We start from the raw sequence: 25,710 nt of genomic DNA, 5'->3' as shown, positions 1-25,710 counted from the left end.
CGCGTGGGCGCGCAGGATCAGGGCATTGAACACGCGGACGCGCGGGCGAGAGTTCGCGCACCCCAGCAGATGTCGTAGGGCGCACGAGCGCAGGAGAGATACCTCTGGCGCGCAGGCACGCAGTTGAAGCCTGTGCGCGTTGGCGCGCAACTGCAGGAGAGAATGGGCGCGTGCGCGTATCCTCGTGGGTGCGAGTAGGAGACTGAGAGTGTCGGTTTGCGGACTGTGGCCAGAGGTAGCACCCTAACTGCCTAGTGTCCGAATGCCGACCACAACCCGACGTTCACTACACAAAAAAATATACAACAGTGGAATACCCAAAAACCTGAGTAACAGTTCAACAGACCTGAGTACTGGGCACCACCCCTTGATTTATACTGGGCAAGGGGACCCAGCTAGAACCTGACTTACCCGTTTGCTTCTCCTCCCTTTTGCTTGCTGATCATAAGTACAAGTATAAGAACATTAGGTGAAAGGAAATATTGTTTAATTAATTACGGGACACAGTGTGGGAGGAAAGAATTATGATAAGTTACGGTACTTAAGAGATCTTAAAAAACAGTGGCTGGGGAAGGGGGGCACATTGGTGTAGGAACAGGAATAATATGCAGTGTTCATAAAACAAAAAAATAAAATTTATTTGTACAAAACTGTTAGGGTTATGTTAGCATGGACCCATCAATCCAAATAGAAAATTAAAGACAAAATTAGCATTCCTTAACGTCAAACTTCAGCAACAGGGTAACAGTGATACACACACAGGAAATTTTCTTCCCCCAGGTGGGACACTCATAAGTGTTCCTATACAGGCCAAGTCTAAACCAAGGCACACCTAACCGTGTATCTATTTGCGCAAGTACCAGTATGCCATCTATAAAGAACATATAACAGTGAAAAATACAGTACCACAATTTTCCCTAAATCAATACTGTTCTCATCAATCTCCCGTCCACCATTGGGATGCAAAGTCACTTAAACAGTCCTAATTTCTGAAAAGTACAGCCGCATACTATGTCGTACAGGTCTGTGCGGGCCCACCATTACACTGTCTCGACAAGTTTGTCAACAGCACATTTGAAATCTCTCAATCTTGGAAGGGGTTTTGAATAAGTCTGAATTCATACTAAACTCAAAAGTCACCCTCTTCCTAACATCGGAATTCACTTCTTGGGCCTCTGACCAGATATGCCATTTCCATAGCTGCTGTTAACTATTTAATGTTCATGACACACTCTCATATAGCAACACAGTAGCTTACTTCTAGTTACAAGGTATGGATATAGAACAGCATCACAGACTAGTACAGACTGATAACAGGAAATATTCTAAATTTGCTCTCCCTTACACTCCCTACTGAGTGTAGGGGCTGCTGTCAATACCTGGAAAGGAACAATAACACATTAAGACATTTTTGGAAAAAGGGGGGCTTGAGGGATACAAAAGCAAAAAATAAAATCAAATATATTTCATACACACACAAACCACTAAAGTTTTCTCAGTCACAAACCCTTATATAGCGATGGCGAGCGCGAGACAGCTGTTGGCGCGTTGGTGAGCGCTGGCGAGTAGAAGTCACCTTAGACTTCCCAACAGCGCCCAGATCCGAAGATAATGGGCGCGCCGGAGAGATGATCGCTGTGCGTGGGCGCGCCGGAGAGACGATCGCTGTGCATGGGCGCTGGCGCGCAGGAGATCGTTGTCGTACAGGAGAGCGCTGGCACGCAGGAGAGCACTGGCACGCAGGAGAACGCTGATGCGTTGGAGAGCGCTGACGCGTGGGAGAGCGCTGGCGCTCAGGAGGTTGCTGGTGCGCAGGAGATTGATGGCGCGCAGGTGAGCGTGGGCATGCTAGCTCAGGCAAAGCCTGGCGCGCAGGAGAACGTTGGCACGTATGCCTATCATCGGCATGGCGCGTGAGGGAAGTATGCACGCGATGGCGCATACTCCCTTGATGCCCAGTATTAGGGTTCGATCCCTGACGAGCATGAAAGTCAGGATTTGTTGGCGCGTAGCGTGCACCAGCCCTCAGGAACGGCGATGGCAGGTCGGCAGTTCTGACGGGTGGAAGGTCGACGTGTCCTTTAAAAGGACGACCTTCCACCAAAGGGGATCGCGAACGATCCGCTGAGAGGTCCAGGACCAGAGCAGGAACAGTCGGTGATCGCTGAAGAGGCTCCTCTGCGGTAGACTGCAACGGAGATGACGAACCAAAGAGGCGCCTCCTCACCGCAGGTGATGGAAGGCCTCTCTGGCGAAGAGGAAGGCGAGATTTGCAGCGGATGCGCCCTCTGGGGGCCGTTCCCCAAGGAAGATCAAAGCTACAAAAGATGGGTTAGTGACACATCCTCCCCCGGGGGGAGAGGTGGAGCTGCCTTGCTAGGGGAGGCAACGTCATCTCTCGAACCCCGACCTTGGAAAACAGTACAATGGTATACGCTACCACTCGCCGGTCTCTCGAAAGAGACCGACCGAGTGGGAGCTTCGGAGGAGGTTAGAGCAACGGAAGAAGAGTCCTTGGGTTTTTCTCCTTTCAAAGAACCCTTCGAAGGAGAAATATCCCGCCTGGCCTTCTTACGTCGCCGAGAAAACCTCTCCCACTGGGAGGTAGACCACTCCCTACACTCACCACACTTGTTATCACTATCACACCGTTGACCTCTACAGTAAGGGCAAAGGGTGTGAGGGTCTGTCTCGACCGTCGACATGAATGTTCCGCAGGTGCGCATAATCGCAGAGGCCAACTTCACACACCAACCTGTCACGAAGACAAAGCAAAAAAAGCATTAATGGCTGCCAATGAGCGGCGAGGATGAAAGCGGACACGTCCGACTACCATCGCTAACTAGCGGTGTGGGTAGTAAACCCTCGTTAAATTTTAATGGCTCGTCATTTCATCTACGCTGAAAGTAATACCCCTATTAAATAGCGTGGTTTGTATTTCAGTTACGGAACAAATTCATGTATACATTCTCCATTCAAAGATTTTACACAGCTCTTACTATACAGAATATAAAGTACTGTAGAATTATTTGTACTTGATAAAAGTAACAAATATATCCAACAAAAGGCTTTGTAAATGATGTAATAATTTTTCTGGCAAGCCATACCAACAATACAGTACAAATAATTATTAGTCAGCCATCTCATAGTATTCATAAATACTGTATAAACAGCACAAGCAGCAATGATGGGGAAATTATTTCAATGAAGCTTACCTGTGGTTCTCTTGATTTCATCTACGAAAATTGCTCCTATCGCCGAATATCATTGAAAAATTAATTTTCCATTCTCTGTCACATCTATTGTCCCACCTCCAAACATATTACAGTTGCACACATCATTTGCAGGGTTCTATGATAAACAAACTAGGTGTGTACACTATTGTCACTCCTGCTCTACGGCCTGTATATCAACGTGCAAAACACGGACTCGTAAGTTCAGGCCTATTTGTACTTGCCACAGCACCTCAGTAGTGCAAGTTGTCTATTATGAGTGACGTCATGCACAGTGTCCCAAAGAGGTTTCTTCCAATCATCACCAGTGTACTTACGTCACAAAAAACCCTCAAACACCATTCATATTGGGGTGTTGAAGGATACTCAATGTATCTTGTGTCATCAATCACTTCAAGAACATTATTAAGTACCCATATTCAGGTTTTTTTTTCTTCCTTTTGTTGCTTAATTATAGAATATAAGCATGCTTGATTAGCGCCGACATTCGAGTAATTGTTTGTTTCTTGCCCTCCAAATGTTAGTGTGTTATGACTCCTATAATTTCCTAAGTACATATACAATACTGTTCTAGACATTTTATCTCTCAGTAACATAAAAGGGGTTGTTGATTACAAGGACCATTCTGGTAACTTCATTTCATTATCAGCGAGGTCCAATTATTACATCGTTATGAAATAGGAAGGGCATTTACACTGTGGCTAGGCTAGCGGCTAGCGTGACCTTATTGGAAGTTATCTAGTTGGGTTACGGGTAAATATTATTACTTCCAATTGTACTGCAGTCAGATCCTAGCTTAATGTTAGCTGAATCATGCCCGAGTGTTCATTAGCCTATCCATTATAACCTTGGTAAGGTTAGTATTGAAGTAGGATTAAGTGTATTTACTAAGTACTGTCATAGTGGTTCTTTAAAACCAATTTTTTAGACTATTTCCGAATACATGATTAAATTGGAAGATTTAATATTTTGTGGTTGGGGAGATGTTCCCGTCTTCCAACAAACAGGTATATGACAACGAAGTGAGTGTTGACCAGTCAGTCAGCTGTTCTTACAAGTAGTTATCCTTCTATATTCATCCGATATGGGTATTGAAGGGAGAAAAGAGATGTGTGTGATAGAATCATATATTACATGAATTTTTTCCTATTTTAAGGATGGGTAGGCTCACTTTAGTAGTTCTCATGGCTTAGTAAATCATAAAGTTATATGATATCGGGTCTAGGGTGGACTGTCATCTGTCTTATTGAAGTGAATATCTTAGATAAGTCAGCATTTGTGTTGTGAGCCTATCTCTATTAGTTTGGTGGTCATTATAAGAAAGGGTTGGGAGACTTCCTAACCCTTTCCAAGAGTTTATAATGAGGATTTTTCATTTAAAACATTTCTATAGCAAATGAGTGTCATTAACCAAGAACTGTGCTGAATAGTACAATTTTCTAAGATCACGCGACCTGCCGAGTATCTACCCAGAAAGTATCTCAAGAGATCTTCGTCTTGATATCCCAATTTCAGTAGTCAGGGATTTTGGAAATGGGGTGTAATGGACCAGGCCCCTATCCACGTTATTGACTTTGGATCTGTGGATGACCTAGACTTTGCCTTACTACTGGGATCCTCACAGGATCCCTTGAGTTGGTAGAGGAAGTATCCCTTCGGGGACATATCAATGACCATTTCACTGCTTAGGCCGAATCCAAGTCAGGATACTAAGCAGGTAACCTATCGGCCTGGATATAGTACACTTGCATTCCCCGTGGACAATCACCTGTTCCATTCCAGGTTCAAGGTATCTCTTATCACTGCCAGAAAATCCCCATTCAAAGCAATGTACAGTGGAAACTTGTAGTTCTCTTTTGATGCAAACAGATCCCCTTGGAGAACTTGGATAACCTCAAGGATCTCTTGGAAGGAGCTCTGATCAAAGAACAACTTCATGTCCAGGGTTGTCTTCTCTGGAGAAAGCAGAGCTCGAAAGGTGGATCAGGGAAAGGGACAAATCCCTTTCTTTAAGGAACTTCATAAGTGGGAGAACTACAGCATTAAGAATCCTCAAGAAGGATCTCCTCTCATGAAACAAAAATTGCTGTTTGGTTGTCGATTAAAATCTTGAAATGAATGTTCCTTCTTTAACGTCAGGAAAACCGCCATCAGTTTCAACATGTGTATATGAAAGGGGACAAACTGAGGAGACTATTTCCCAACTACTCTGAAGTATCAAATAAACGCACCGGTATGTTAATTATTTTTCAAATTTCTTCCAGCCGGTACGCTCCATTTCCACCCAGTGCGCTTATTAATTTTTCACAAATCTTCCAACCAGTATGTTTATTCAATACTACCTATCGTACCGGTGGGAAATTATACAAGTACAAATTTTTTTTATTTTCTTAGCTGAAGTAGCAATCGAGATCTCAAATCGTAGCGTACATGTAGGTCAAGCGGAAGTCGCTCTCTGAACACTACGATACATACGTTGTCTGATTTCAGTTTCTATAAATAGACGTGCTTTCCCTTTGTGTCTGTTTTCAAACGTCAATTATTTCATGCCAATTTATTATTTAAACGATGTTAAATCACACTTCTATGTTAGATAAACCCTTAGGAGTTTACAGGTATGCAAAACAAACCTTATATCCAAGAATAAATTTACTTTGAATAACGTATCCTAACAGCATAAGGCTATCGGAGGCGGCTTAGGTGCGATAGATCTGAGTCTTCGGATCCTGACGATTATGAAATTTAACTCGTATCCGTGGATGCTGTTCACACGAATGTACATTTTCATCATTAGGAGGTGACAAAAATTACAATTTGATACATTATTCAGGATGGATGGCATATATATATATATATATATATATATATATATATATATATATATATATATATATATATATATATATATATATATATATATATATATATATATATATATATAAAAAATAAATTACCGGTAGATATCCTGTTTTCAAGATAAATAAATTATAATACTGAGTGAATTTTACCTGGTGAAAGTTTTTTTTACAGTAATAAATAGCTTCTTTCTTTCTCTTCTTTATTTTTATTTATTTATTTTTTGGGGGTGGGGACAGTTTCAGGATTTGGGGATATTGGGCACATCTGACCTTGGACACTGCTGAGTTGAATTTGTCGTTGGCGAGTACAATCGTAGGGCCACTCGCTATTCATGGCGAGCGCAATAATAAAATATAAAAAAATAAACAAAACTAATAATAATAAAATAAATAAATCATATCTGCGTCCTGAATTTAACGTCATAAATTTTTGGGCAGCAAGTAAAACACACCCAATTGAGGTCTTTCAATCTGTTCTTCCAAACTGAGTCAACTAATAGAAAAAAACTGACGAAGGCCCAAGACCTTCTTCAGGTGCCCTCTGGATAAGTGACTCAAGAAAGCGATAGACTTTCAGTACTGAAACTGAGAGAAACTTCTTTCTGCGAAGGTAGACGAGAAAGTTGTAATTAGGCGAAGAGAGGCACTGACTGAAGAAGTACACTTTCTATGGCACAAATTACAGAAGATTGCCCACTTTCACTGGTATACTGCTACTGAGGTTTTTCAGAGATAATCAGACATCTATTTTGCAGTGCCTTACAAACAGCCTTTCACTCTAAGAAGATGTTGCATAGTCTCCACCTGTGAAGTGACAGGGCTTTCAGAGATTTAGGGTACTTCTGAAGGTGTAGTTGGCAAAGAAGATTGGAGAAAAGGGGTAGCTCTCTCGGTACTTAAAACAAAAGCATCATTAGACCTGGGTATTATTTGGCATGAGGCCATTAAGGTTACTCAGATGTTCAAGGTAATCAGCCCAGTTGAATAACCTTCAAATCAGGTGTTGGGACGCGTCCTCTTGTACCACTAGATGGTAGGGACCAGTGAACAGAACACTAATAGTTTTCTGTTGAACCTTGTACCAAACATATCTATTGATGGAACATATCTATTGATGGAGAACCTCACAAAGTCAAAAGACACTGCCACTAGAGGATGAACACAATACTTAGCTATTGAGACTGTCAGCAATTAAAGGTCTAAAGGCCACTCATGAATGGCAGAGGCAAAGGACAGTGACATTGTCCTAGCAAGCAGGAAAATGCCCTAGAGACTGGCCATTTATTATATGATCAGTGCCCAAGCCCTCTCTCCACCCAAGCTAGGACCAGGAAGGGCCAGGCAATGACTGCTGATGACTCACCAGATAGACCTATAGGCTCCCCCAAACACCCCATCCTTAGTTCACAAGGATGGTAAGGTTGCAGACACAAATGGCCCTAACGAGCCTGAGTGGGACTCGAACCCCCGACTGGCAAACACCAGGCAAAAACGTTACCAATCAGGCCACGACATGTACATTCCTTTAGCCCAGAATGAATCTTGCTGACAGTTCCACAGAGTTGTTTAGTGCCCAAGAGCGAGTCTGCTTCGCCAAGTCGCAGAGATGCTGTGAAACAGTACCTCCTTGCTTGTTGACATATGTCACTAAGGGGTGAAGGATAACAATAACAATGATGATGATACCCCACCAGACGCTAGTGACTACCGACATCTCGTTATAACTTCTAACAGCTGAGTTTTCTAGCTTTACTGAATGATGGTTTGTTACTAAGTAGAAACAAATAATATAAAGCACTGAGTATGCTTGTTCTGAGGTGCTGCTAGACGCATGATTGTCTCCTCCTCACCCGGTAAAGAAAGATCAAGCCCACACCAACTGCTCAGAAGGGTGGGATATGGGGGGAAGAGAGAAAAAATCACAAATTTTAATTAATTTGTATTTTTCCTAACAGTACTTACCTCGAACTACTTTCTTAGCAGTATCTGGGATCTCCTCCCAACCGACCAGAATTTTGTGTAGTTTACCCTACTCCCGTTTTTTATGCGGGGAACCTCTGGCGGAGTGATATGCGCCATGTGGCGACCCGGGGTCAGAGAGCATGCTCGTTCAGGTCTCGGTCGCCAGTAAATTTTGGTAGAAGGTTTCTATTAAGTCCTGTAAGGCACTCGGGGCAGGATGGGAGGGCCATAACCCGAAAGTAGTTCGAGGTAAGTACTGTTAGGAAAAATACAAATTACTTAAAATTTGTGATTTGTTCCAACACGGAGTACTTACCTCGAACTACTTTCTTGGGAGACTTATACCTTAGGAGGTGGGAGTGGCCTTCTGGACCTAGAGACCATTGAATGCAGGGAAACAAGGGAACCTAGATAGGAGGCTAGGTTCTACTGACCCAAGAGAAAAACGAGAAAATAGGGAAAACTAGGCAAAAACCTATCTTAGTGTCTAAGTAACTCACCCCTGCAACAAATCCTTGGCGCCGTATTCTTTCACTGACTGACGTGTCCCATGGCAGGTGAAGGATTCAAGGGTCATGTAGGGGAAGGTGAAAAAGGGGGTAAAGGGGTAAGGAAGGAACCTGCGTCTCTTGGACTTACCGGGGCTACACCTTAAATCTTTTGGAGCGTGGAAATGACGGGACCGAGCGAGAACCCGTCCAAGGATTTCTTCGAACAAGCCTTTAGGTAATGAGCAGTAAAGGTAGATTGTCTGGACCATGTACCTGCTCTCAGGATCTGGCCCACTGCCATGCTCCTCTCAAAGGCCAACGAAGTACTCACGCCCCTAATGTCGTGAGGTCTAGGCTTTCCTGGAAGAGAGACCCCTGAGCTGCTGTATGCCCTCATGATCACCTGTCGCAGCCAGAAGGAGATCGTATTCTTGGAGACCGGCTTCTTCACCAGTCCTGAGGAGACAAACAGACTCTTGATCTCAGGGCGACGGTTGGCCGTCCTCTCTAGGTACTTGCGTACCGCTCTGACAGGGCACAGTAGCAAGTCCCTCGGGTTGTCCAACCGCGGGATAGCTGGCACTGAGAAGCCCTCAAACCTAGGGTCCCAAACCACTGGATTCTGAGTGTTGGCTATGAAGGCTGGTAAGAACCTGAAGGTAGCTTCTTTCCAGCCCTTCGAGTGTGAGACCTCATACGACAGACCATGAATCTCACTCACTCTTTTGGCCGATGCCAGGGCTAACAGAAAAACCATCTTGAGGGTAAGTTCTTTGTCTAGGATGTCCTTGAGCGGCTCGAAGGGCGGTTCCGAAAGCATCTTCAGTACTCTAGCCACATCCCACTGGAGCACTCTAGCGGCCTGGGGGGAACACGACTGCTCGAAGCTCTTGATGAGCATCGAGATCTGTCTGGAAGAACCTAGGTCGATGCCTTTTAGGAGGAAGACTTGGCAAACGCCGCCCGGACTCCCTTAATGGCTGGGATGGACGTGCCCACTTCGTCCCTGAGATAGACCAGGAAGTCTGCTATCTTGTGAATGGAGGCCCCTAACGGCTTGATGTTCTTCGAGGAGCACCACTTTGTAAAGGTAGCCCACTTCGCCTGGTATACCGCGACTGACGAACGTCTCAGGTACCCTGACATCCTTGCTGCGGTCTTCGATGAATATCCTTCCTTCCTCAGGAGACGCTCGATAACCTCCATGCGTGAATGCGGAGGGACCGAGGGTTTTCATGGAACCTTTGGAAGTGAGGCTGCCGGAGAAGGTCTGGTCTGTCCGGAAGAGGCCAAGGAGGAAGGCGTGCCAGTTCCTTTAGGTCTGCGAACCATTCTCTCTCCGGCCACCAGGGTGCTACCAAAGTCATCTACAGGTTGTCCGTCCGTCTCACTCTGTTGAGGACCTGTCTGAGCATCCCGAAAGGGGGAAAGGCGTAAATGTCGAGGTTGTCCCAAGGGTGTTGGAAGGCGTCCTCAAACGCTGCTGTTGGATCTGGCACAGGAGAACACAACACGGGGAGCTGTGCATTTAGTCTCGTGGCGAAGAGGTCTATCACCGGAGAGCCCCACTTCAGGATGAGGGTCTTACGCACTTCCGGGTGTTGAGACCACTCGGAACCTACCACTTGGCCCATCCTGCTGAGGCCGTCGGCTAGGACGTTCTTCTTTCCGGGAATGAATCTGGCTGTGACCTTGATCTGTTCCTCCTCTGCCCATTCCAGGAACTTGGTTGTGAGATTGCACAGCTCCCTCGACTTCAGTCCTCCCTGCTTTTTCACGTAGGCCATCACCGTGGCGTTGTCACACATCAGGGCCACGGTTTTTCCTCGGAGTAGAAGGACGAACTCCCGGCATGCCCTTTGTACGGCCATCATCTCCAGCACGTTTATGTGCAGGTTCGTCTCCCCGACTTTCCATTTTCCTTTTGCTGTTTTGTTGAGAAGATGGGCACCCCAACCCTCCTTGGATGCGTCCGTGAACAGCAGCATCTCCGGGGGGTCGGCTGCGAAGGGCATTCTCTTGAGGGTGTTCATTCTGACGAGCCACCATCCCCGGACTTCCTTCGTCTCCTGGGACACCGAGACTATCTTGTGCGGGGAGTCCCCCTGGTTCCAGAGCTCTTTCAGGTTCCACTGCACGCTCCTGAGCTTGAGCCTCCCCTGGGGGACTAGCTTCTCCAATGACACGAGGTGGCCTATCAGTCTTTGCCAGTCCTTGGCTCTCCTGGGCTGGCCCGACAGGAAGGGCCGGAGTATCTGCTCTAGGTTGTCCAGTCTCTCCGCGGAGGGGAAGGCTCTCGCCAACCGGGAGTCTAGGACCATCCCTAGGTAGGTCATCCTAGTGGAGGGTATCAGCTGAGACTTCCCCAGGTTGACGATGATACCAAAGACGTTGCAGAACCGCAGGAGCTTCGCGCCTTGCTCCTTCAGTGATTCCTCTGAGGCTGAAAGTAACAACCAGTCGTCTAGGTACCGAATCAGGCGGATGCCCTGTTCGTGTGCCCAGGCTGAAACCGTTGCGAAGACCCTCGTGAAGACCTGAGGAGCTGTCGACAGTCTGAAGCAAAGGGTTCTGAACTGCAACGTCTGGGTACCATATTTCACCCTTAGGTACTTCCTGCTGGAGGGATGGACAGGGACCTGGAAGTAGGCGTCCTTGCGGTCTATGGACATCATGAAGTCCTCCTCCCTCAAGGCCGATAGGACCGATTTCGCGGTGTCCATCTTGAAGTCGGTCTTGCACACGAATTTGTTGAGGGCTGAGAGGTCTATGACCGGTCTCCAGCCCCCTGTCGCTTTCTCCACCAGGAAGAGCCTGCTGTAGAACCCCGGGCCTGGGTTCTTGACCGGTTCTACTGCACCTTTCGCCAGCATTGCCGAAACTTCCTCCTGCAACGCTGCTATTCTCAAGGGGTCCTTGGGTGCCAACCACTCTGCCTGTTGATCTGGGATCAGAGGAGGCAGGTTCGCTAGGAAGGGCAACCTGTATCCCTCCTTTAGTACTGCTACGGTCCTCGGATCCGCTCCGTGGTTCCCCCATGCTTGCCAAGATTGTTTGTGGCATCCCCCCACCTGAGACTTCGGCAAGAGTAGGGGACCTCCCCTCCTACCTCCTTCGAGAGGTGCAGCCAGAGCGTCCCCTCCTGGAGCTCGAGTAGGACGGTCTGAAGGCTGTCTGCGGGGTCGAAGCTTCCCTATGGGGGCTGCGAAGAGTGGAGCCAGGTCGCTGCTGGGGCGTCCCTTCTGGGTTGGTTAGGTGAGGAGCAGGAAGGGTGAGAGACGTCTGAAGAGGGTCTCCTATGGGCAGGTCTTCTTGCTGGAGGGGGTCTGGGCTCTCCCGCACCCTTCAGTTTCCTGACCCTCTCCACCGTCTCTTCCACAGCCTTCAGGGGGAACACTGACTCTCCCCACAGGGGTAAGTTCCTCAGGGCTCTCGCTTTCCTGTCTGGAAGCCTCCTGACTAGTTTACTAAGTACCGTATCCCTCTTTCGAAGTACCCAGTTGGCTGCCTGCGAGAGGGACTGGTGGGACAGGAACTTGAGGGCCTTTCCCTCGAGCTAATCAGTTCCTTTAGCAAGGTCTAGTTCTCGGGGACCGAGAGGTCGTGCAAGGCCTGAAAACCCACTAGTGTGCAGGCCCATCAGTCTAGCCACGATGAAACGTAGACTAAGTCCAGAGCCAAATCCTCTGAGTCTTGAAACCTTGGAGGAGTTTGGAGGCGCTCTGACTCTTGGGGGCGTCCGCATGGCTGGCTACTACCTTGTTGATAAGCTCCATGCCCAGCATAACATCTCTAGCCAGGGGAAGAGCCAGCGAGGGCCTCTGCTGTACGGGGGTGTCCACCAACCTGCTGAGGCCAGAGAGCCAGTCTTCATCCATCGCGGGCTTCGGCTCGTCTAGCCTGTGATGGCACCTGATGAGGGCTAGCACTTTTCTATACGCGGAGGCCTTGTCCGTTGAGCCTTCCCCGCCATCTCCTAGGCTTTCCGCCGGCTGGTCCTCTGCCTGAGAAGGTACACCTACGACAGGGGGCTCCGCTCGAGGTGGTGGCATCTTCTTGTCGTGGTATGACTTCGGCAGTTCTGGTCGGAGAACGGGCATCGCCGCTGGGACGGAGGCCTTCGTCCTGGACCTGTCTCTCCCTGCGGAGGACCAAGCTGCTGCGGGCTTCCTCGTGGTCACTGGCTGTCTCTCACGCTCCAGACGGCCTGTCGAAGTCTTGGAGGCTGGGACACGGCTGCCAGGCCGAAAGGGCGACTCTCTCCGCTAGGCGGATGGAGTCGGAACCTTCGCGGATTTATGCCTGTCGACCGGAGCCTGAAGTGAGGATTTTCGCCGACACTCGGACCTGCTGTAGGGGACGTACTTCGTGGAGGGAAAACGAGCTCTTTGGAGCCAGCCAGAGGTACCCGGGACTGCTGAAGCTCCTAGGAGGTGGCTGCGTGGGATGGCTTCTCGCACCCATTCCTCCCTAGGAGAATGGCTTCTCCTGTGCTTCCTTCTGGGGGATCTAGAGCGCCTCCTGGCGTGGCGAGATCTGGAACGGGAACGGGAGGGACCTCTCTCGTCTCCTCTTCGGGTCCCTCGGACCTCCGTCCTTCGAGGAGAAAGAGTATGACTCGAAAGAGGAGACCGAAGATCTGAAGGACCGCGCTGAATGGTCTGAGTCGTCCCGCGCCGCTGGCGGTTCTTCGTGCTGGTCCATTGGTGACGAAGGCTCCAGGAAGACGGGAGGGAGCGTTGCTGAAGGCGCTGGGGGAGAGCGAGGCAATTTCTTACTGGGAAACCACGCCTCGAATTCTTCCTTCAGTCTCATGGGCGACCTGAAGGGCGTCCTCGGCGGCACCCACGCGAGGGGGTCCGACGACGGTGAATCCTCCTTCTCGGCGTCTCCCCTGGCTGCTGACGTACCTGAAATGCAGGCCCAAGAAGCGGGGGAAGAGCCTTTCCCCACATAGGATCGTCGGAAGAGACGGGCCCTGCTGGCACCAGGACTCTGTCGTCCGAATACACACCCATCCCTCCCTCAGGCCCCCCACTTACCTGAACCGACATATCATACCCACTAACAGGCATCACAGACTCCTGGGGAAGAGCAATGGGCCCCTTCCCCGCAACGGACTTACCTCGTCCCCTACTCTGGGTAGGGGAAGGCGGCTGAGAAGCTCTATCCGAAGAGGCATCGGGCGAAGCAAGCGGCGAGGAGATGCTCGACTTCTTAGGTGACCTCTTGGACGCCTTCTTCTTCTTGGTGCTGTAGCGCACCCACAGCACCTCGTTCCAGGACTCGCACTCCGGACACGTGGCTGTAGGGGAACATACGCTGCCCCTACACAACGAACACAAGGAGTGAGGGTTGACCTCCGGCTTAGATAGGAAAGCCCCACAAGATTTACCGGCCATAGGCCCAGGACAACGACGGGAATGCTCCATAACGAACTAGCAAGGCACCGCGAAACACAGGAACACAGAGGGAAAAGGTAGGAAAGGGTATGGAATGAACACAATGGGACCACGTGGGGACTGCGTGGGACACAAAGGGTCGCACTGGGTAAGGAGAGCGCGTCGAGATGTTATCACGACGCGACCAGAAAACTTACTGGCGACCGAGACCTGAACGAGCACGCTCTCTGACCCCGGGTCACCTCGTGGCGCGTATCACTCCGCCAGAGGTTCCCCCGCATAGAAAACGGGAGTAGAGTAAACAACACAAAATTCTGGTCGGTTGGGAGGAGATCCCAGATACTCCTAAGAAAGTAGTTCGAGGTAAGTACTCTGTGTTGGAACAAACAGTTTTTTCATGGTCAAGACTCCATGCTCTGTGACTTGCAAGTATGGACAATTAAAATTATAAAATCTGCCAGTACCTAATTACACTTTCTTGTCAATGCAGCGCTGAGGCAAAGTGTACGGCATTTTTTAAAATGAGACAATCTGTATCTTCAACAGAACAAATATGCCAATGGTCTAACTGCACAATTTTCATTGTAATTTATTAATAGGTTTACCAAGTTTATACAAACATATACCAAGGCACTTCCCCCAATTTTGGGGGGTAGTCGACATCAAATGAATGAAGCAAAAAAATGGAACCTCTCCTCTCTACGTTCCTCCCAGCCTGACAAGGGAATCAACCGAGTTTGGCTGGTACTGCTAGGGTGCCACAGCCCACTCTCCCCCATTATCCACCACAGATGAAGCTTCATAACAATGAAGCAATAAATGCTTTGGTAAAAGGATGAAATTTTATTTCAGTCTTTAATTCCTGACAACTGGAATTTGCTATGAATAAATCCTTCATTTCACCATATGATTATAACAACTACCATTATATTTTTATTCTATAAACTACTAGACATCAGGTTAAAAATATTTTAGATCAAGTAACACCGAACGCCAACGACTCAGATATTTTACTTCTACCCCTTAAAGTACTATACAGAATTAAGTATTATAAATCTAACAAACCTGCAGCTAAGGTTTGAGTTTCCTGTGCTTGATGCTGTAGATCTGTTTGACTCTCGATGTGTTGGAGAGTACCTTCGCTTAACTGACTGGCTGCATCTCCTAACGTAGTGCCAACCAACATATGTTGTCCCTGACTTAGGTCACTTTGACTTAAATGACCTCTGCTCAGTTCCTCCACCTAAAGAGAACAGGTATATTGAGAAGAAAAAAAACATGAATGAGAAAATTATTCATCACAGGTTTAACAATCATCATCATCATCATCATCTCCTATACCTATTGACGCAAAGGGCCTCAATTAGATTTCGCCAGTCATCTCTAACTTGAGCTTTTAGATCAATACTTCTCCAATACAATACAGTGCTCATTTTATAGGCAAACATGACAAGTTCGTAAATAATTTGTATTTTTCCTAACTATACAAACCTTAGCTATTTAACAGGGGTACTACTTTCGGCGTCGCTGAAATGAGTCATTAGAATTTTAACGAGGGTTTACTACCCCATCGCTAGTTAGCGGGGGTGCGGGAGGGTAGCTTGCTACGCCCCCCTCACACACACCTGTGCTTGAGCTCATTTTGCTTGGAGGTAGGACTTCAAGGGTGATAGGGCTGCCGGGCAAGTTTGATTAAATAGCTAAGGTTTGTATAGTTAGGAAAAATACGAATTATCTACGAATTTGTCATTTGTTCCATAACTGACATACAAACCACACTATTTAATAGGGGTGACTTACCCATTAGGAAAGGTGGACGTCCCAGCCAGTACTGGCTTTTGGCTTTGCCAGGGGGCTCGTTATTTGAGTATATTAGCACTCAAAACTAAGGAGTCCCTGCACCTCGCTAGAACCTTGCTACGCAAGGACTGCGGCCTACGCAACCTGTGTGTGAAGGTATAATGAAGTGTGACTCGTCCTAGGAAGTTGACCTGAAGTTCTTTGGATGGAAACTTTAGTCAAGGACTCTCCCAATACCGCCTCATCAGGGTATGGGGACGTGACAGTATTAGCTTAATACTAGGAACACAAGGAAACATGGTTTACCTGCAGTGGTTTGAGGTCTGCTATGCAGAGAACCCAGGATGCTGCTTTCCCCAAGAGAGGGGAAGATGAAGAAAAGAATAAGGGCCAGACAAACCTTTTCATTCATGCAGACTAAAACTGGGTAACAATGCCCGCAACCTTCTGCTACTTGTCCAATAAGGAGCTTGAGGTTTTAAACCAGCTGTTGTGCAGCCACCACAGGGCCGATAGAGAACGTATCAAGCCTCCTGTGGGTCACGTCTTGCAGGTAGTTTGCTGTGAAGGTCGTCTGATGCTTCCACACCCCAGCTTGAAGAACCTGCGTCACTGAGAAATTCTTTTTGAAGGCCAGAGACGTAGCTACGCCCCTGACATCATGTGCTCTAGGGCGACGTGATGGAGGAGGGTCTGGATTCAACGCCAGATGAATCACCCTACGAATCCAAGCCGAGATGGTGTTCTTGGTGACCCTCCTCATAGTCCTCCCTGTGCTAACAAATAACGTTGGCACCTGAGGACGGACTGCAGCTGTTCTTTTGAGATATAGCCTAAAACTCCTTACTGGGCATAGTAGGAGATGGTCTGGGTCATCTGTTACAGAACGGAGACTCGAAATCTGGAAGGAGTCAAACCGATGATCTGCTACTCCAGGATTCTGAGTCTTAGCAATAAACTCAGGGACGAATCTGAACGTTACCTCCCCCCATCCCCTTGAATGGGCGATGTCATACGAGAGACCATGACGTTCACTAACCCGCTTGGCCGAAGCCAAAGCTAGTAGGAACACCATCTTCCAAGTTAGGTGGCGGTCTGAAGCCTGGCGTAATGGTTCATAGCGAGGTCTCTTAAGAGACCTGAGAGCTCGAACCACGTTCCATGGAGGAGGTCTCACTTCCGACTGAGGGCAGCTAAGTTCATAACTTCGTATGAGTACGGAAAGTTCCAGCGAAGAAGAAATGTCCATTCCTTTGAGGCTGAAGGCTAGACTTAAGGCTGAGCGATAGCCTTTCACCGCCGAGACTGAAAGGCGCAGTTCTTCCCGCAAATACACGAGGAACTCCGCTATTGTTGGAATAGTGGCATAGAGTGGAGAGATACCCCTTCCACGACACCAACCACAGAAGACTTTCCACTTTACCAGGTAGACTGCTGCGGATGACTTTCGCAGATGTCCAGACATCCTGATCGCAACTTGTTGTGAAAATCCTCTCTCAGCGAGGAGATGCTGGATAGTCTCCAGGCGTGAAGTCGTAGTGAAGCTACGGCTTTGTGGAAGATGTTGGCATGAAATTCTGGTCTTGTTGAGCACCCTCCTCATCAGACAGAACGGGGGAAAGGCGTAAACGTCGATGTTGTCCCACCATGGTTGGAAGGCATCTTGCCAGAGCGCCTTGGGATCCGGGATTGGGGAGCAGTACAGCGGAAGCTTGAAGTTCAGCGCTGTAGCGAACAGATCCACAGTCGGAGAACCCCACAAAGTCAGGACTTTTTTTGGCTACTAGATGATCCAAAGACCACTCAGTACTCACTATCTGAGACGCTCTGCTCAGATTGTCGGCGAGCACATTCCTCTTGCCTGGAATGAAGCAAGCTGATAGTGGAATCGAGTGAACTTCGGTCGTCCATCTCAGTATCTCTACTGCAAGATGGGATAGCTGCTTCGAATAGGTACCTCCTTGTTTGTTGATGTAAGCCACTACTGTGGTGTTGTCGCTCATCACCACCACAGAGTGACCCGCCAGGTAATGTTGGAACTGTTGAAGGGCCAAAAATACGGCCTTCATATCTAGAAGATTTATATGGAGGCACTTTTCTGATTCTGACCATAGGCCTGAGGTCGTGTGGTGCAGTACGTGGGCCCCATACCCTTTCTTTGAGGTGTCCGAAAACAGCATCAAATCCGCGGGGAGGACGAGAAGATCCACTCCTTTTCGTAGGTTCTCGTCTGTCACCCACCACTGGAGGTCCGTCCGTTCCGCATGTCCCATAGGGATCATGACATCCGGGGAATCGTAGCCTTGATTCCACCGGGAATTGAGTCGCTACTGGAGGGATCTCATCCTGAGGCGACCGTTGGGAACTAGACGAGCCAAAGACGAGAGGTGACCGAGGAGACGTAACCACGATTGGGCTGGAAGTTCTTCTCGTCTGAGAAAAGGCCTTTCGACCTTCCTCAGCCTTGCTATCCTGTCGTCTGATGGGAAGGCTTTGTGGAGATTGGTGTCTATAATCATGCCTAGGTATCTCCAGTCTTTGAGTGGGAAGCAGAGAGGACTTCTCGAGATTTACCATGATCCCCAGATCCTGGCAAAGTCCCAGAAGTTTGTCTCGGTGTTGAAGAAGGGATGACACCAAGTCTGCTAGGATCAGCCAGTCGTCCAGATAACAAAGGAGACGGATGCCGATCCTGTGTGCCCACGAAGATATTAGGGTGAACACTCTGGTGAAAACCTGTGGTGCTGTGGAGAGACCGAAACACAGCACCTTGAACTGGTACTCCTTGTTGTCTAGGCTGAATCTTAAGTACTTCCTTGAAGACGGATGGACTGGGATCTGGAAGTACGTGTCCTTCAGATCCAGTTTACACATGAAGTCTTGCGGTCTCACTGCTAGCCTGACCGTGTCCGCCGTCTCCATGCTGAACAGTGTTTGTTTGACAAACTTGTTCAGAGCTGAGAGGTCGATGACTGGTCTCCAGCCTCCAGACGCCTTCTTTACAAGAAAGAGTCGACTGAAGAAGCCTGGGGACCCGTCGAGGACCTCTTGGTGAGCGCCCTTCTTCAACAGGGTCTGGACTTCTGCTCGAAGGGCTTGCCCCCTTGCTGATCCCATGGCAAGGGAGCTCAATCACACTGGATCCGCCGTCAGGGGAGGTAGAGATGTTGTGAACGGGACGCGATATCCCTGACTGATTATGGAAATCGTCCAGGAATCGGCCCCGAGTTGCTGCCACCTGTCTGCGCAACTTTGTAGGCATCCCCCCACTGGTGGACATGCAGGGGGACTGTCAATCCTAGCGTTTGCGGCCTCGGCTGCTCCCTCTAGGATTCTTACCTCCTCTGGAGGACTTTTTGTCTTTCCTGTCCTTAAAAGGAAAGGGCTTAGACACCACTGTCTTCGCTGCCGTTGTCGGTTTCGTGGTCTTGGTAAGACGTTACTGCTATGGTGCTGGAGGCTTATAGGGCTTGGATGTCAAAGCCCTAAGCAGGAGGGAGTCTTGGTGGGACTTCCTCCACCTCTCAGCTGCATGTTCCACGTCTTTAGGCTCAAACAGATTTGTTCCTTCCAAGGAAGAATGCCTGAGCCTGTTTATCTCGGTGCTAGGGACCTTCTGATGGAACCTCTCAGCTACTGCATCTCAACATTTCAAGATGGTGTTTGCCCACAAGTTCGAGACTTGGTGGGCCAGAAACTCGATCGTGCGAGTGCCTGAGAGGAGGAACGTCTCCATAGCTTTCCTGGTACGTTCTTTGGAGAAATCCTAAGAGCGTATCAGGATACCTAAGGTCCCTAACCAGATATCCAGCCACGAAGTGGCTTGCATAGCACACTTCGCAACCTTCTCCTGGTTAAGGATCTCAGTTGCCGAGAGTGAGACCTGCCGGTTGGAGAGTCTCTCAAGAGGGATTCCACTGGTAAGCTCTTCCAAAGAATGGTGAAGAGGGAGAGCTAAACAAGGCTCCTCCAGGATCTCGAAGTACCTCCTCTGCTGTACACGAGGAGGTGGGAGAAGCTTGTTGCCGGCACTGGAGCGGTTGGAGGAAGCTAATTCAGAGAGCTGGACCACGATCTTGTCCCTGGTACTCTTAACCCCCTGAGATCAGGGTAGAGTCGCACTGGCCTTAGAAGGTTTTGGAGTTCCAAATACTCAGTCCAAGACCGTGTCTTTGCCCTCTCGAGGGGGAATCTCTGGGTCGGCAAACCCATTGAGAGTCCTCATAAGAGTCAGAACCTGCCATAATGCATGTTCTGACTCCTGTAGTTCTCCTCCGGATGCTGGACTTGCAGCGAAGTCTCCTGTCCCCAAAGGCTCTTCTTGGGGAGAATCGCGGACGTTCTCCAAGTGACTAGCTGGCTCCGTCCTAAGTATCGTCGAGGATTTTGGTATTGTCTTCGAGTGCTTCGACTCCTTCCTGGGAAGGATGCAGGACTCTAACAAAGACGGGGGCAAGTTCTTCTTCGCCCCTACCCGGGAAGACTTTTCAACGCGAGGTGGGGTTTCCCTCATTGGTGCGATGGGGGAACGTCCCACCTCACGTGACTCCCCTGGGGACGGGAAATCCTCGTCCGACAGGGAGGGAGACAAAGTCTGGGGGGGGGGAGGGAACCTGCCTCAAGGGCTTACGAGGAGACAGCTTAGTTCTTGGAGAAGTCACCGCTTCCGAAACTCGTCTTTTTCTCTTCAGAGGGGTAGATGCAGCCAAGGATTTGTGGCCCAATTCAGAGAGAACAGGCTTGAAAGCCTGTGTAACCGCTCTGATTAGTGGCCCAAACCACGGCTGTTGGCTGACAGCTGCGCTGTCAGACACTCCCTCTGGGGGGACGGATCGATAGAGCCCTGGGAGGAGTTTCCATAGGGGGGTTCGCCCGAAAAGAAGAAGTGTTCCTGGACCTTTCTAGAAGCTTCCCTTCCACCGCCGAGCGCGCTGTTCTGTGCTTGCGGGGAGGGGAATGTGGTGATGGCGACCTTGCCGTGCGTTGTCCTGCAACCTCGCGCGCGGGAGGGTATTGGCGCTTGCTCGGGGGAGCGTAATGTTGCTCGTACGATAGGAAATACCCGGGGTCGCGCGCGGGAGACTGCCGACGCGCGCGCACAGGGGACTGCTGATGCGCGTGCGGGCGATTGTGAGGGTGCGCGCGGCCACGCAGGCGAGTGATGGCGCGTAGAAGCACGCGCGGGAGAAACAGGAAAGTGCGCAAGAGGCTGATTGTGCGCTCGCGCGGGTGAATGTTCGCGCGTGCGTGGGCGCACAGGATCAGGATGTTGTACCCGTGGGCGTGCGGGTATCGAAGGGCGCGGGTGCGCAGGAGAGATATCCCTTGCGCGGGCGCGCAGTCGGAACCTGTGTGCGTGAGCGCCCATCTTGCGGGCGCGTGTCAGGATGGTGGCGCATAACTTCTGGAGAGGATGGGCGTGGGCGCGAGCAGGTGATCACGCGCAATTGCGTGCTGGAGACAGCAGGTGGCGCATTTGCAAGCTCTGGTGTGTAGGAGAAGTCCTTGACTTCCCTACAGCCACAATTTGCCATGACAAATTCGTAGATAATTTGTATTTTTCCTAACTATACAAACCTTAGCTATTTAATAGGGGTATTACTTTCGGCGTACCTGAAATGACGAGCCATTAATTTTTAACGAGGGTTTACTACCCACACCGCTAGTTAGCGGGGGTAGGGGAGGATAGCTTGCTACCCACCCCACCCCCCTCTCACACACCTGTGCTTGAGCTCACTTTGCTTGAAGGTAGGACTTCAAGGGGGATAGGGCTGTTGGTGTTGAGGCGCTGGAGGCTTGTAGGGTCCGGATGTAAGCGCCTTTGGAGGAGCGAATCGTGATTCGACTTTCTCCACCGCTCAGCTGTCCATTCCCCGTCCTTGGGCTCAAAACAAGGTCTTTCCAAGGATGGAAGAGTGTTTGAGCTTGCCGACATCCATGGTTGGGACTTACGAGAGGAACCTCTCGGTCACTGCATCTCAATGCTTCAACATCGAGTTCGTCCACAAGTCCGAAACTTGGTGAGCCAGGAAACGATGGTGCTCGTGCCCGAGAGGAGGAAAGTTTCCATGACCTTCCTGGAGCTCTCCTTGGACAAATTCTCGGATCGCAACAGGATGCCCAGAGATCCAAGCCAGACGACCAGCCACGAAGTGGCCTGCATGGCACACTTTACGGCTTTCTCCTGGCTTAAGATCTCCGAAGTCGAGAATATCACCTGCAGGGCGTAGAATTTCTCGAGAGAAAAATTCCCTGGTAAGCCCCTTCCACGGAATGGTGGAGAGGAAGGGCTAAACCAGGTTCCCCCATGATCTCGAAGTACCGCCTCTGCTGACGGCTGACAGACGCAGTGTCAGCGACTCCCGCTGGAGGGAAGGGGATCGGACAATCCTGAGGAGTAGAGATGATGGGGCTTGCCTGAAAAGAAGGAGAAGAATGTTGCCCAGACCTCTCTGAAGCTTCTTCCTGCTCCTGCACGTGCGCTGCATTGCCTCTACAGGTGAGAGATCATGCCGACAATGATCTGGAAGTACGCGCTCCAGAAGACTCGCCAGGTTGCCCGCGTTGCGAAACCCGACAGGAATCGCGGACGAAATTGCGCTGGCGCTCGCGCGATGGAAAACCGTTGGTTCGCGCGTGGGCGAACATGGGTGCGCATGTGCGCGGTCGTAAGGGCAAGCGCAGGCGGCCGGGACTGGCGCTCGCGCGATGGAACACCGTTGGTTTGCGCGCGGGCGCGCGGTCGTACGTAAGGGCGAGCGCAGGTGGCCGGGACTGGCGCTCGCGCGATGGAAAACCGTTGGTTTGCGCGCGGTCGTACGTAAGGGCGAGCGCAGGTGGCCGGGACTGGCGCTCGCGCGATGGAAAACCGTTGGTTTGCGCGCGGTCGTACGTAAGGGCGAGCGCAGGTGGCCGGGACTGGCGCTCGCGCGATGGAAAACTGTTGGTTCGCGCGCGGGCAAACATGGGTGCGCATGTGCGCGGGCAAACATGGGTGCGCATGTGCGCGGGCGCAAGGTCGTAAGGGCGAGCGCAGGCGGCCAGGAGACCGATGGCGCGTTGACGAGCGATGGCGCGTCTTGGCGAGCGATGGCGCGTCTTGGCGAGCGATGGCTCGTAGGCGGGTGAAGGCGCGTTGGCGAGCGTTGGCGCGTTGGCGAGTGATGGCGCGTTGGCAATCGTTCGCGCGTTGGCACGTTGGCGAGAGGTGGCGCGTAGCAACCGATCACGTACAGGAGAGTTAACGCGTGGGCGCGTAGGAAACCTACGACGATTGAAGCGTTGGCGCGTTAAAAACGCTTGCGCGCAGGCGAAGAATTGCGCGGGCGCTTAGGAGATCGCTAGCGCGCAAGGAGAGCCCAGGGGTGCCTGTGAGCGCCCATGCGCTAGCTTAGGTGTCTCCTGGGCGGCGCGGTGTGAAGTGGAAGCTTGCTAGTGCGTTGGCGCGCTGGAACTGGAACAGTGCGTGGGCACGCTTGGCGCGAAACTCCAGAAGGGCGCTGCGAGTCCAGAAGAACCTGTGAGCGCCTATGTGCTAGCATTGGAGCTTCTTGAACTGCGCGCGACGAGGCAGGAACCGGGAGATCGAAGGCGCGTAGTTGCGTGGCCAGAAGATATCAGCGAGGGTGCAGAACCAGAGAGATCGTCGGCGAGGAGGCGAAGGAATAAACTCCTTGCCTGCGCCCAGATCCGAAGATCGTGGGCGCGTGGGCGAACGTCGGCGCGTATTGCGCACATCAGGAAATGGGGCACAGATGTGCACTGGCGAGCAGGTGAACGTGGAGTTCAGTGAAGAAATAATCTTCCTGCTTGCGCCCAGATCCGGAGATCGTGGGCGCGAGGGCGAACGTTGGTGCGCATTGCGAACATCAGAAAAGGGCGATCAGATGTGAGCCGGCGAGCAGGCGATCGTGGGCGTTCAGGAGACTGTAGGAGCACAAGGCGCGTAGCCGCACAGAATGTCCCAGAAGCGTTGGCAATCAGGAGATCTACGGCGAGACTCAGCTACAGGAGATCGCTGGAGTGTTGATTCAGCAGAAGACTGGTCCACAGCAGGAGAGTATTTGCGAACTACTGAGCGCAGGAGAACGAGGTTGCACAGGTAAAAAACCTGGCACTAAGGGACTTACTCACATTGTGAGATAAGCCCTTAGCCCCAAAGGGACCGGTGCCCGGGGGAAACGGGGTTGAGTGGCACCCACTGCGCATCTGCGTCCAGGAAAGGAGATGGGAGAAGGTCTGGCAGGTGTCGGAGATCGCGAACGATCTGCCGAAAGGTCTAGCGAAGCAGCTGTAATGGTCTGTTCTCGTCGAGGAGGATCCTCTGCGGCTGAAGATGAAGACGACCACGAACAGGAGCACCATCATCAGTCCTCCGAGCACCATCATCAGTCCTCCGAAGAGGAGTCTCTGTTAGGGAACTCCCCCGAGGGGGAGAGACACTTCAAGGAGAGACCGTTGGACTCAGCTGCCCCCTCGAAGGATGTTCGGAGGGGGCAACTGAGCCTTCAGCAACATCAGCAACAACAGCAGGGGAGTCCTCCGAAGAGGAGTCTCTAAGAGTGTCCTTCTCGCGAACGAGAGACTCTCTCATGAACGAGAGAGGAGAACACTTCGTAGAAGAGACCAGAAGAACTAATGAAGGCGCCCCTTAGGGCCGTTGGATCAGCAAGCTGACCATAAAGAGAAACCCTCCGAAGAGGAGCTCCTGCAGCTGCCCAACCCCTTGAGCGTAGCTGCAAGTGCGACCGCTCAGCACCAAGAGCATAATTGCACGAATTCCATGGTCCGGCCTTGCAACCACACAGCCCCTAGAGCATGGTTACAAAAGCAGTCGCTCAGCACCAAGAGCATAACCGCCCGAGGACCAGGAAAAAACCAACCAGATAATAATTAAGGTAAGAGAAGTTGCCCCCCCCCCTGAAGGGGAAAAAGCTCATACCTGGGAAGGGAACCTCCCTCGGAAGGGAAGTTACCCACCCATGGAGGCGAACCTCCCGAGCGTTCTAAATGAACTAAGGAGCTGACAGTTGTCACGGGAGAACTTCTAGGAGAAGGGAACAAGCCCATGACGAAGTCGTAGAGGAGGCGGCAACAGCAGACTCCCCAGGCCAAAACAGGACAGCTCTGCTTCGTTGGCACATTAGGCAAACGAAAAAAAACTAGACAGTTAACTGTGAAAATAAAATAATTAGTTAACATTTATTCCCCCCGGGGGAACTCCGAAGAGGAACCCCAAGGGAAAAGAACATAAGAATTACGCACCAGGAATGCGCCCTCCTCCCCCACTGACACTCAGGGAAGGGGGGGAAGGCGGAGAACTGTAACAAAAACAGAATTATAACAATTATAATTATGTAATTCATCTAAAAATGTTCACTAATAGTAAGAACGAATGAACCCCGAAGGGAAGCGTTCTACACAGAAGCGGAAAAGTTAACAAATACAATTAGATTTAATTAAAAATAATTGAGACAAAATAAACGGAGTAGCAACTCAACCCACAACGGGAAGGAAGCTACCGTAATACGTATAGTAATAAAAGGGTGAACAACCTCAAGAGAGAGAGAGAGAGAGAGAGAGAGAGAGACCGTAGTCAAACTAAACTCCCATGTTCCCTACGCTGATAGACCAAATTCCCCGTAGGGAAGGAGGAACAGCAGAGAAATTGATAAATAAATATCCAGCGATGACGATTCCCCACGGCACCCGCCGAAGGGAAGACCGAAGGAAAAAGGGAGAGATCGCGACCCATGAAATGTCACCGTGAGGGCCTGGGACCACACAGAGATGTTGTCGTACAAATGAGTGGACTTCCTACACACGCACACACAGCACAAACACTGAAAAGGAAACTTACTGTATTTTTATACTCAAATATATACATAAACATAAGAATGTTTACATATATATTAAGTATAAGAAGAGTAAGTAATTAAGTTAAAGACAAAACATTAATGGCTGC

At 50.1% G+C, this 25,710-nt stretch overlaps 1 protein-coding gene across 2 annotated transcripts in view; it reads right to left on the bottom strand.

Moving 5' to 3' along the window:
* Positions 1–25,710, bottom strand: part of LOC137650981 (uncharacterized) — a 121,855-nt gene that overhangs the window by 13,797 nt on the left and 82,348 nt on the right. For both annotated transcript variants that reach the window (XM_068384127.1, XM_068384123.1), the window contains exon 3: positions 15,012–15,189. In XM_068384127.1, coding sequence (XP_068240228.1) covers positions 15,012–15,189 — 178 coding nt within the window. The remainder of the gene's footprint in view (positions 1–15,011; positions 15,190–25,710) is intronic.

Source organism: Palaemon carinicauda, chromosome 1 (genome assembly GCF_036898095.1).
Source record: "Palaemon carinicauda isolate YSFRI2023 chromosome 1, ASM3689809v2, whole genome shotgun sequence".
Lineage (NCBI taxonomy): Eukaryota > Metazoa > Arthropoda > Malacostraca > Decapoda > Palaemonidae > Palaemon > Palaemon carinicauda.
The sequence above is the reverse complement of the archived record's forward strand: the minus strand, read 5'-3'. Positions and strand labels throughout refer to the sequence as shown.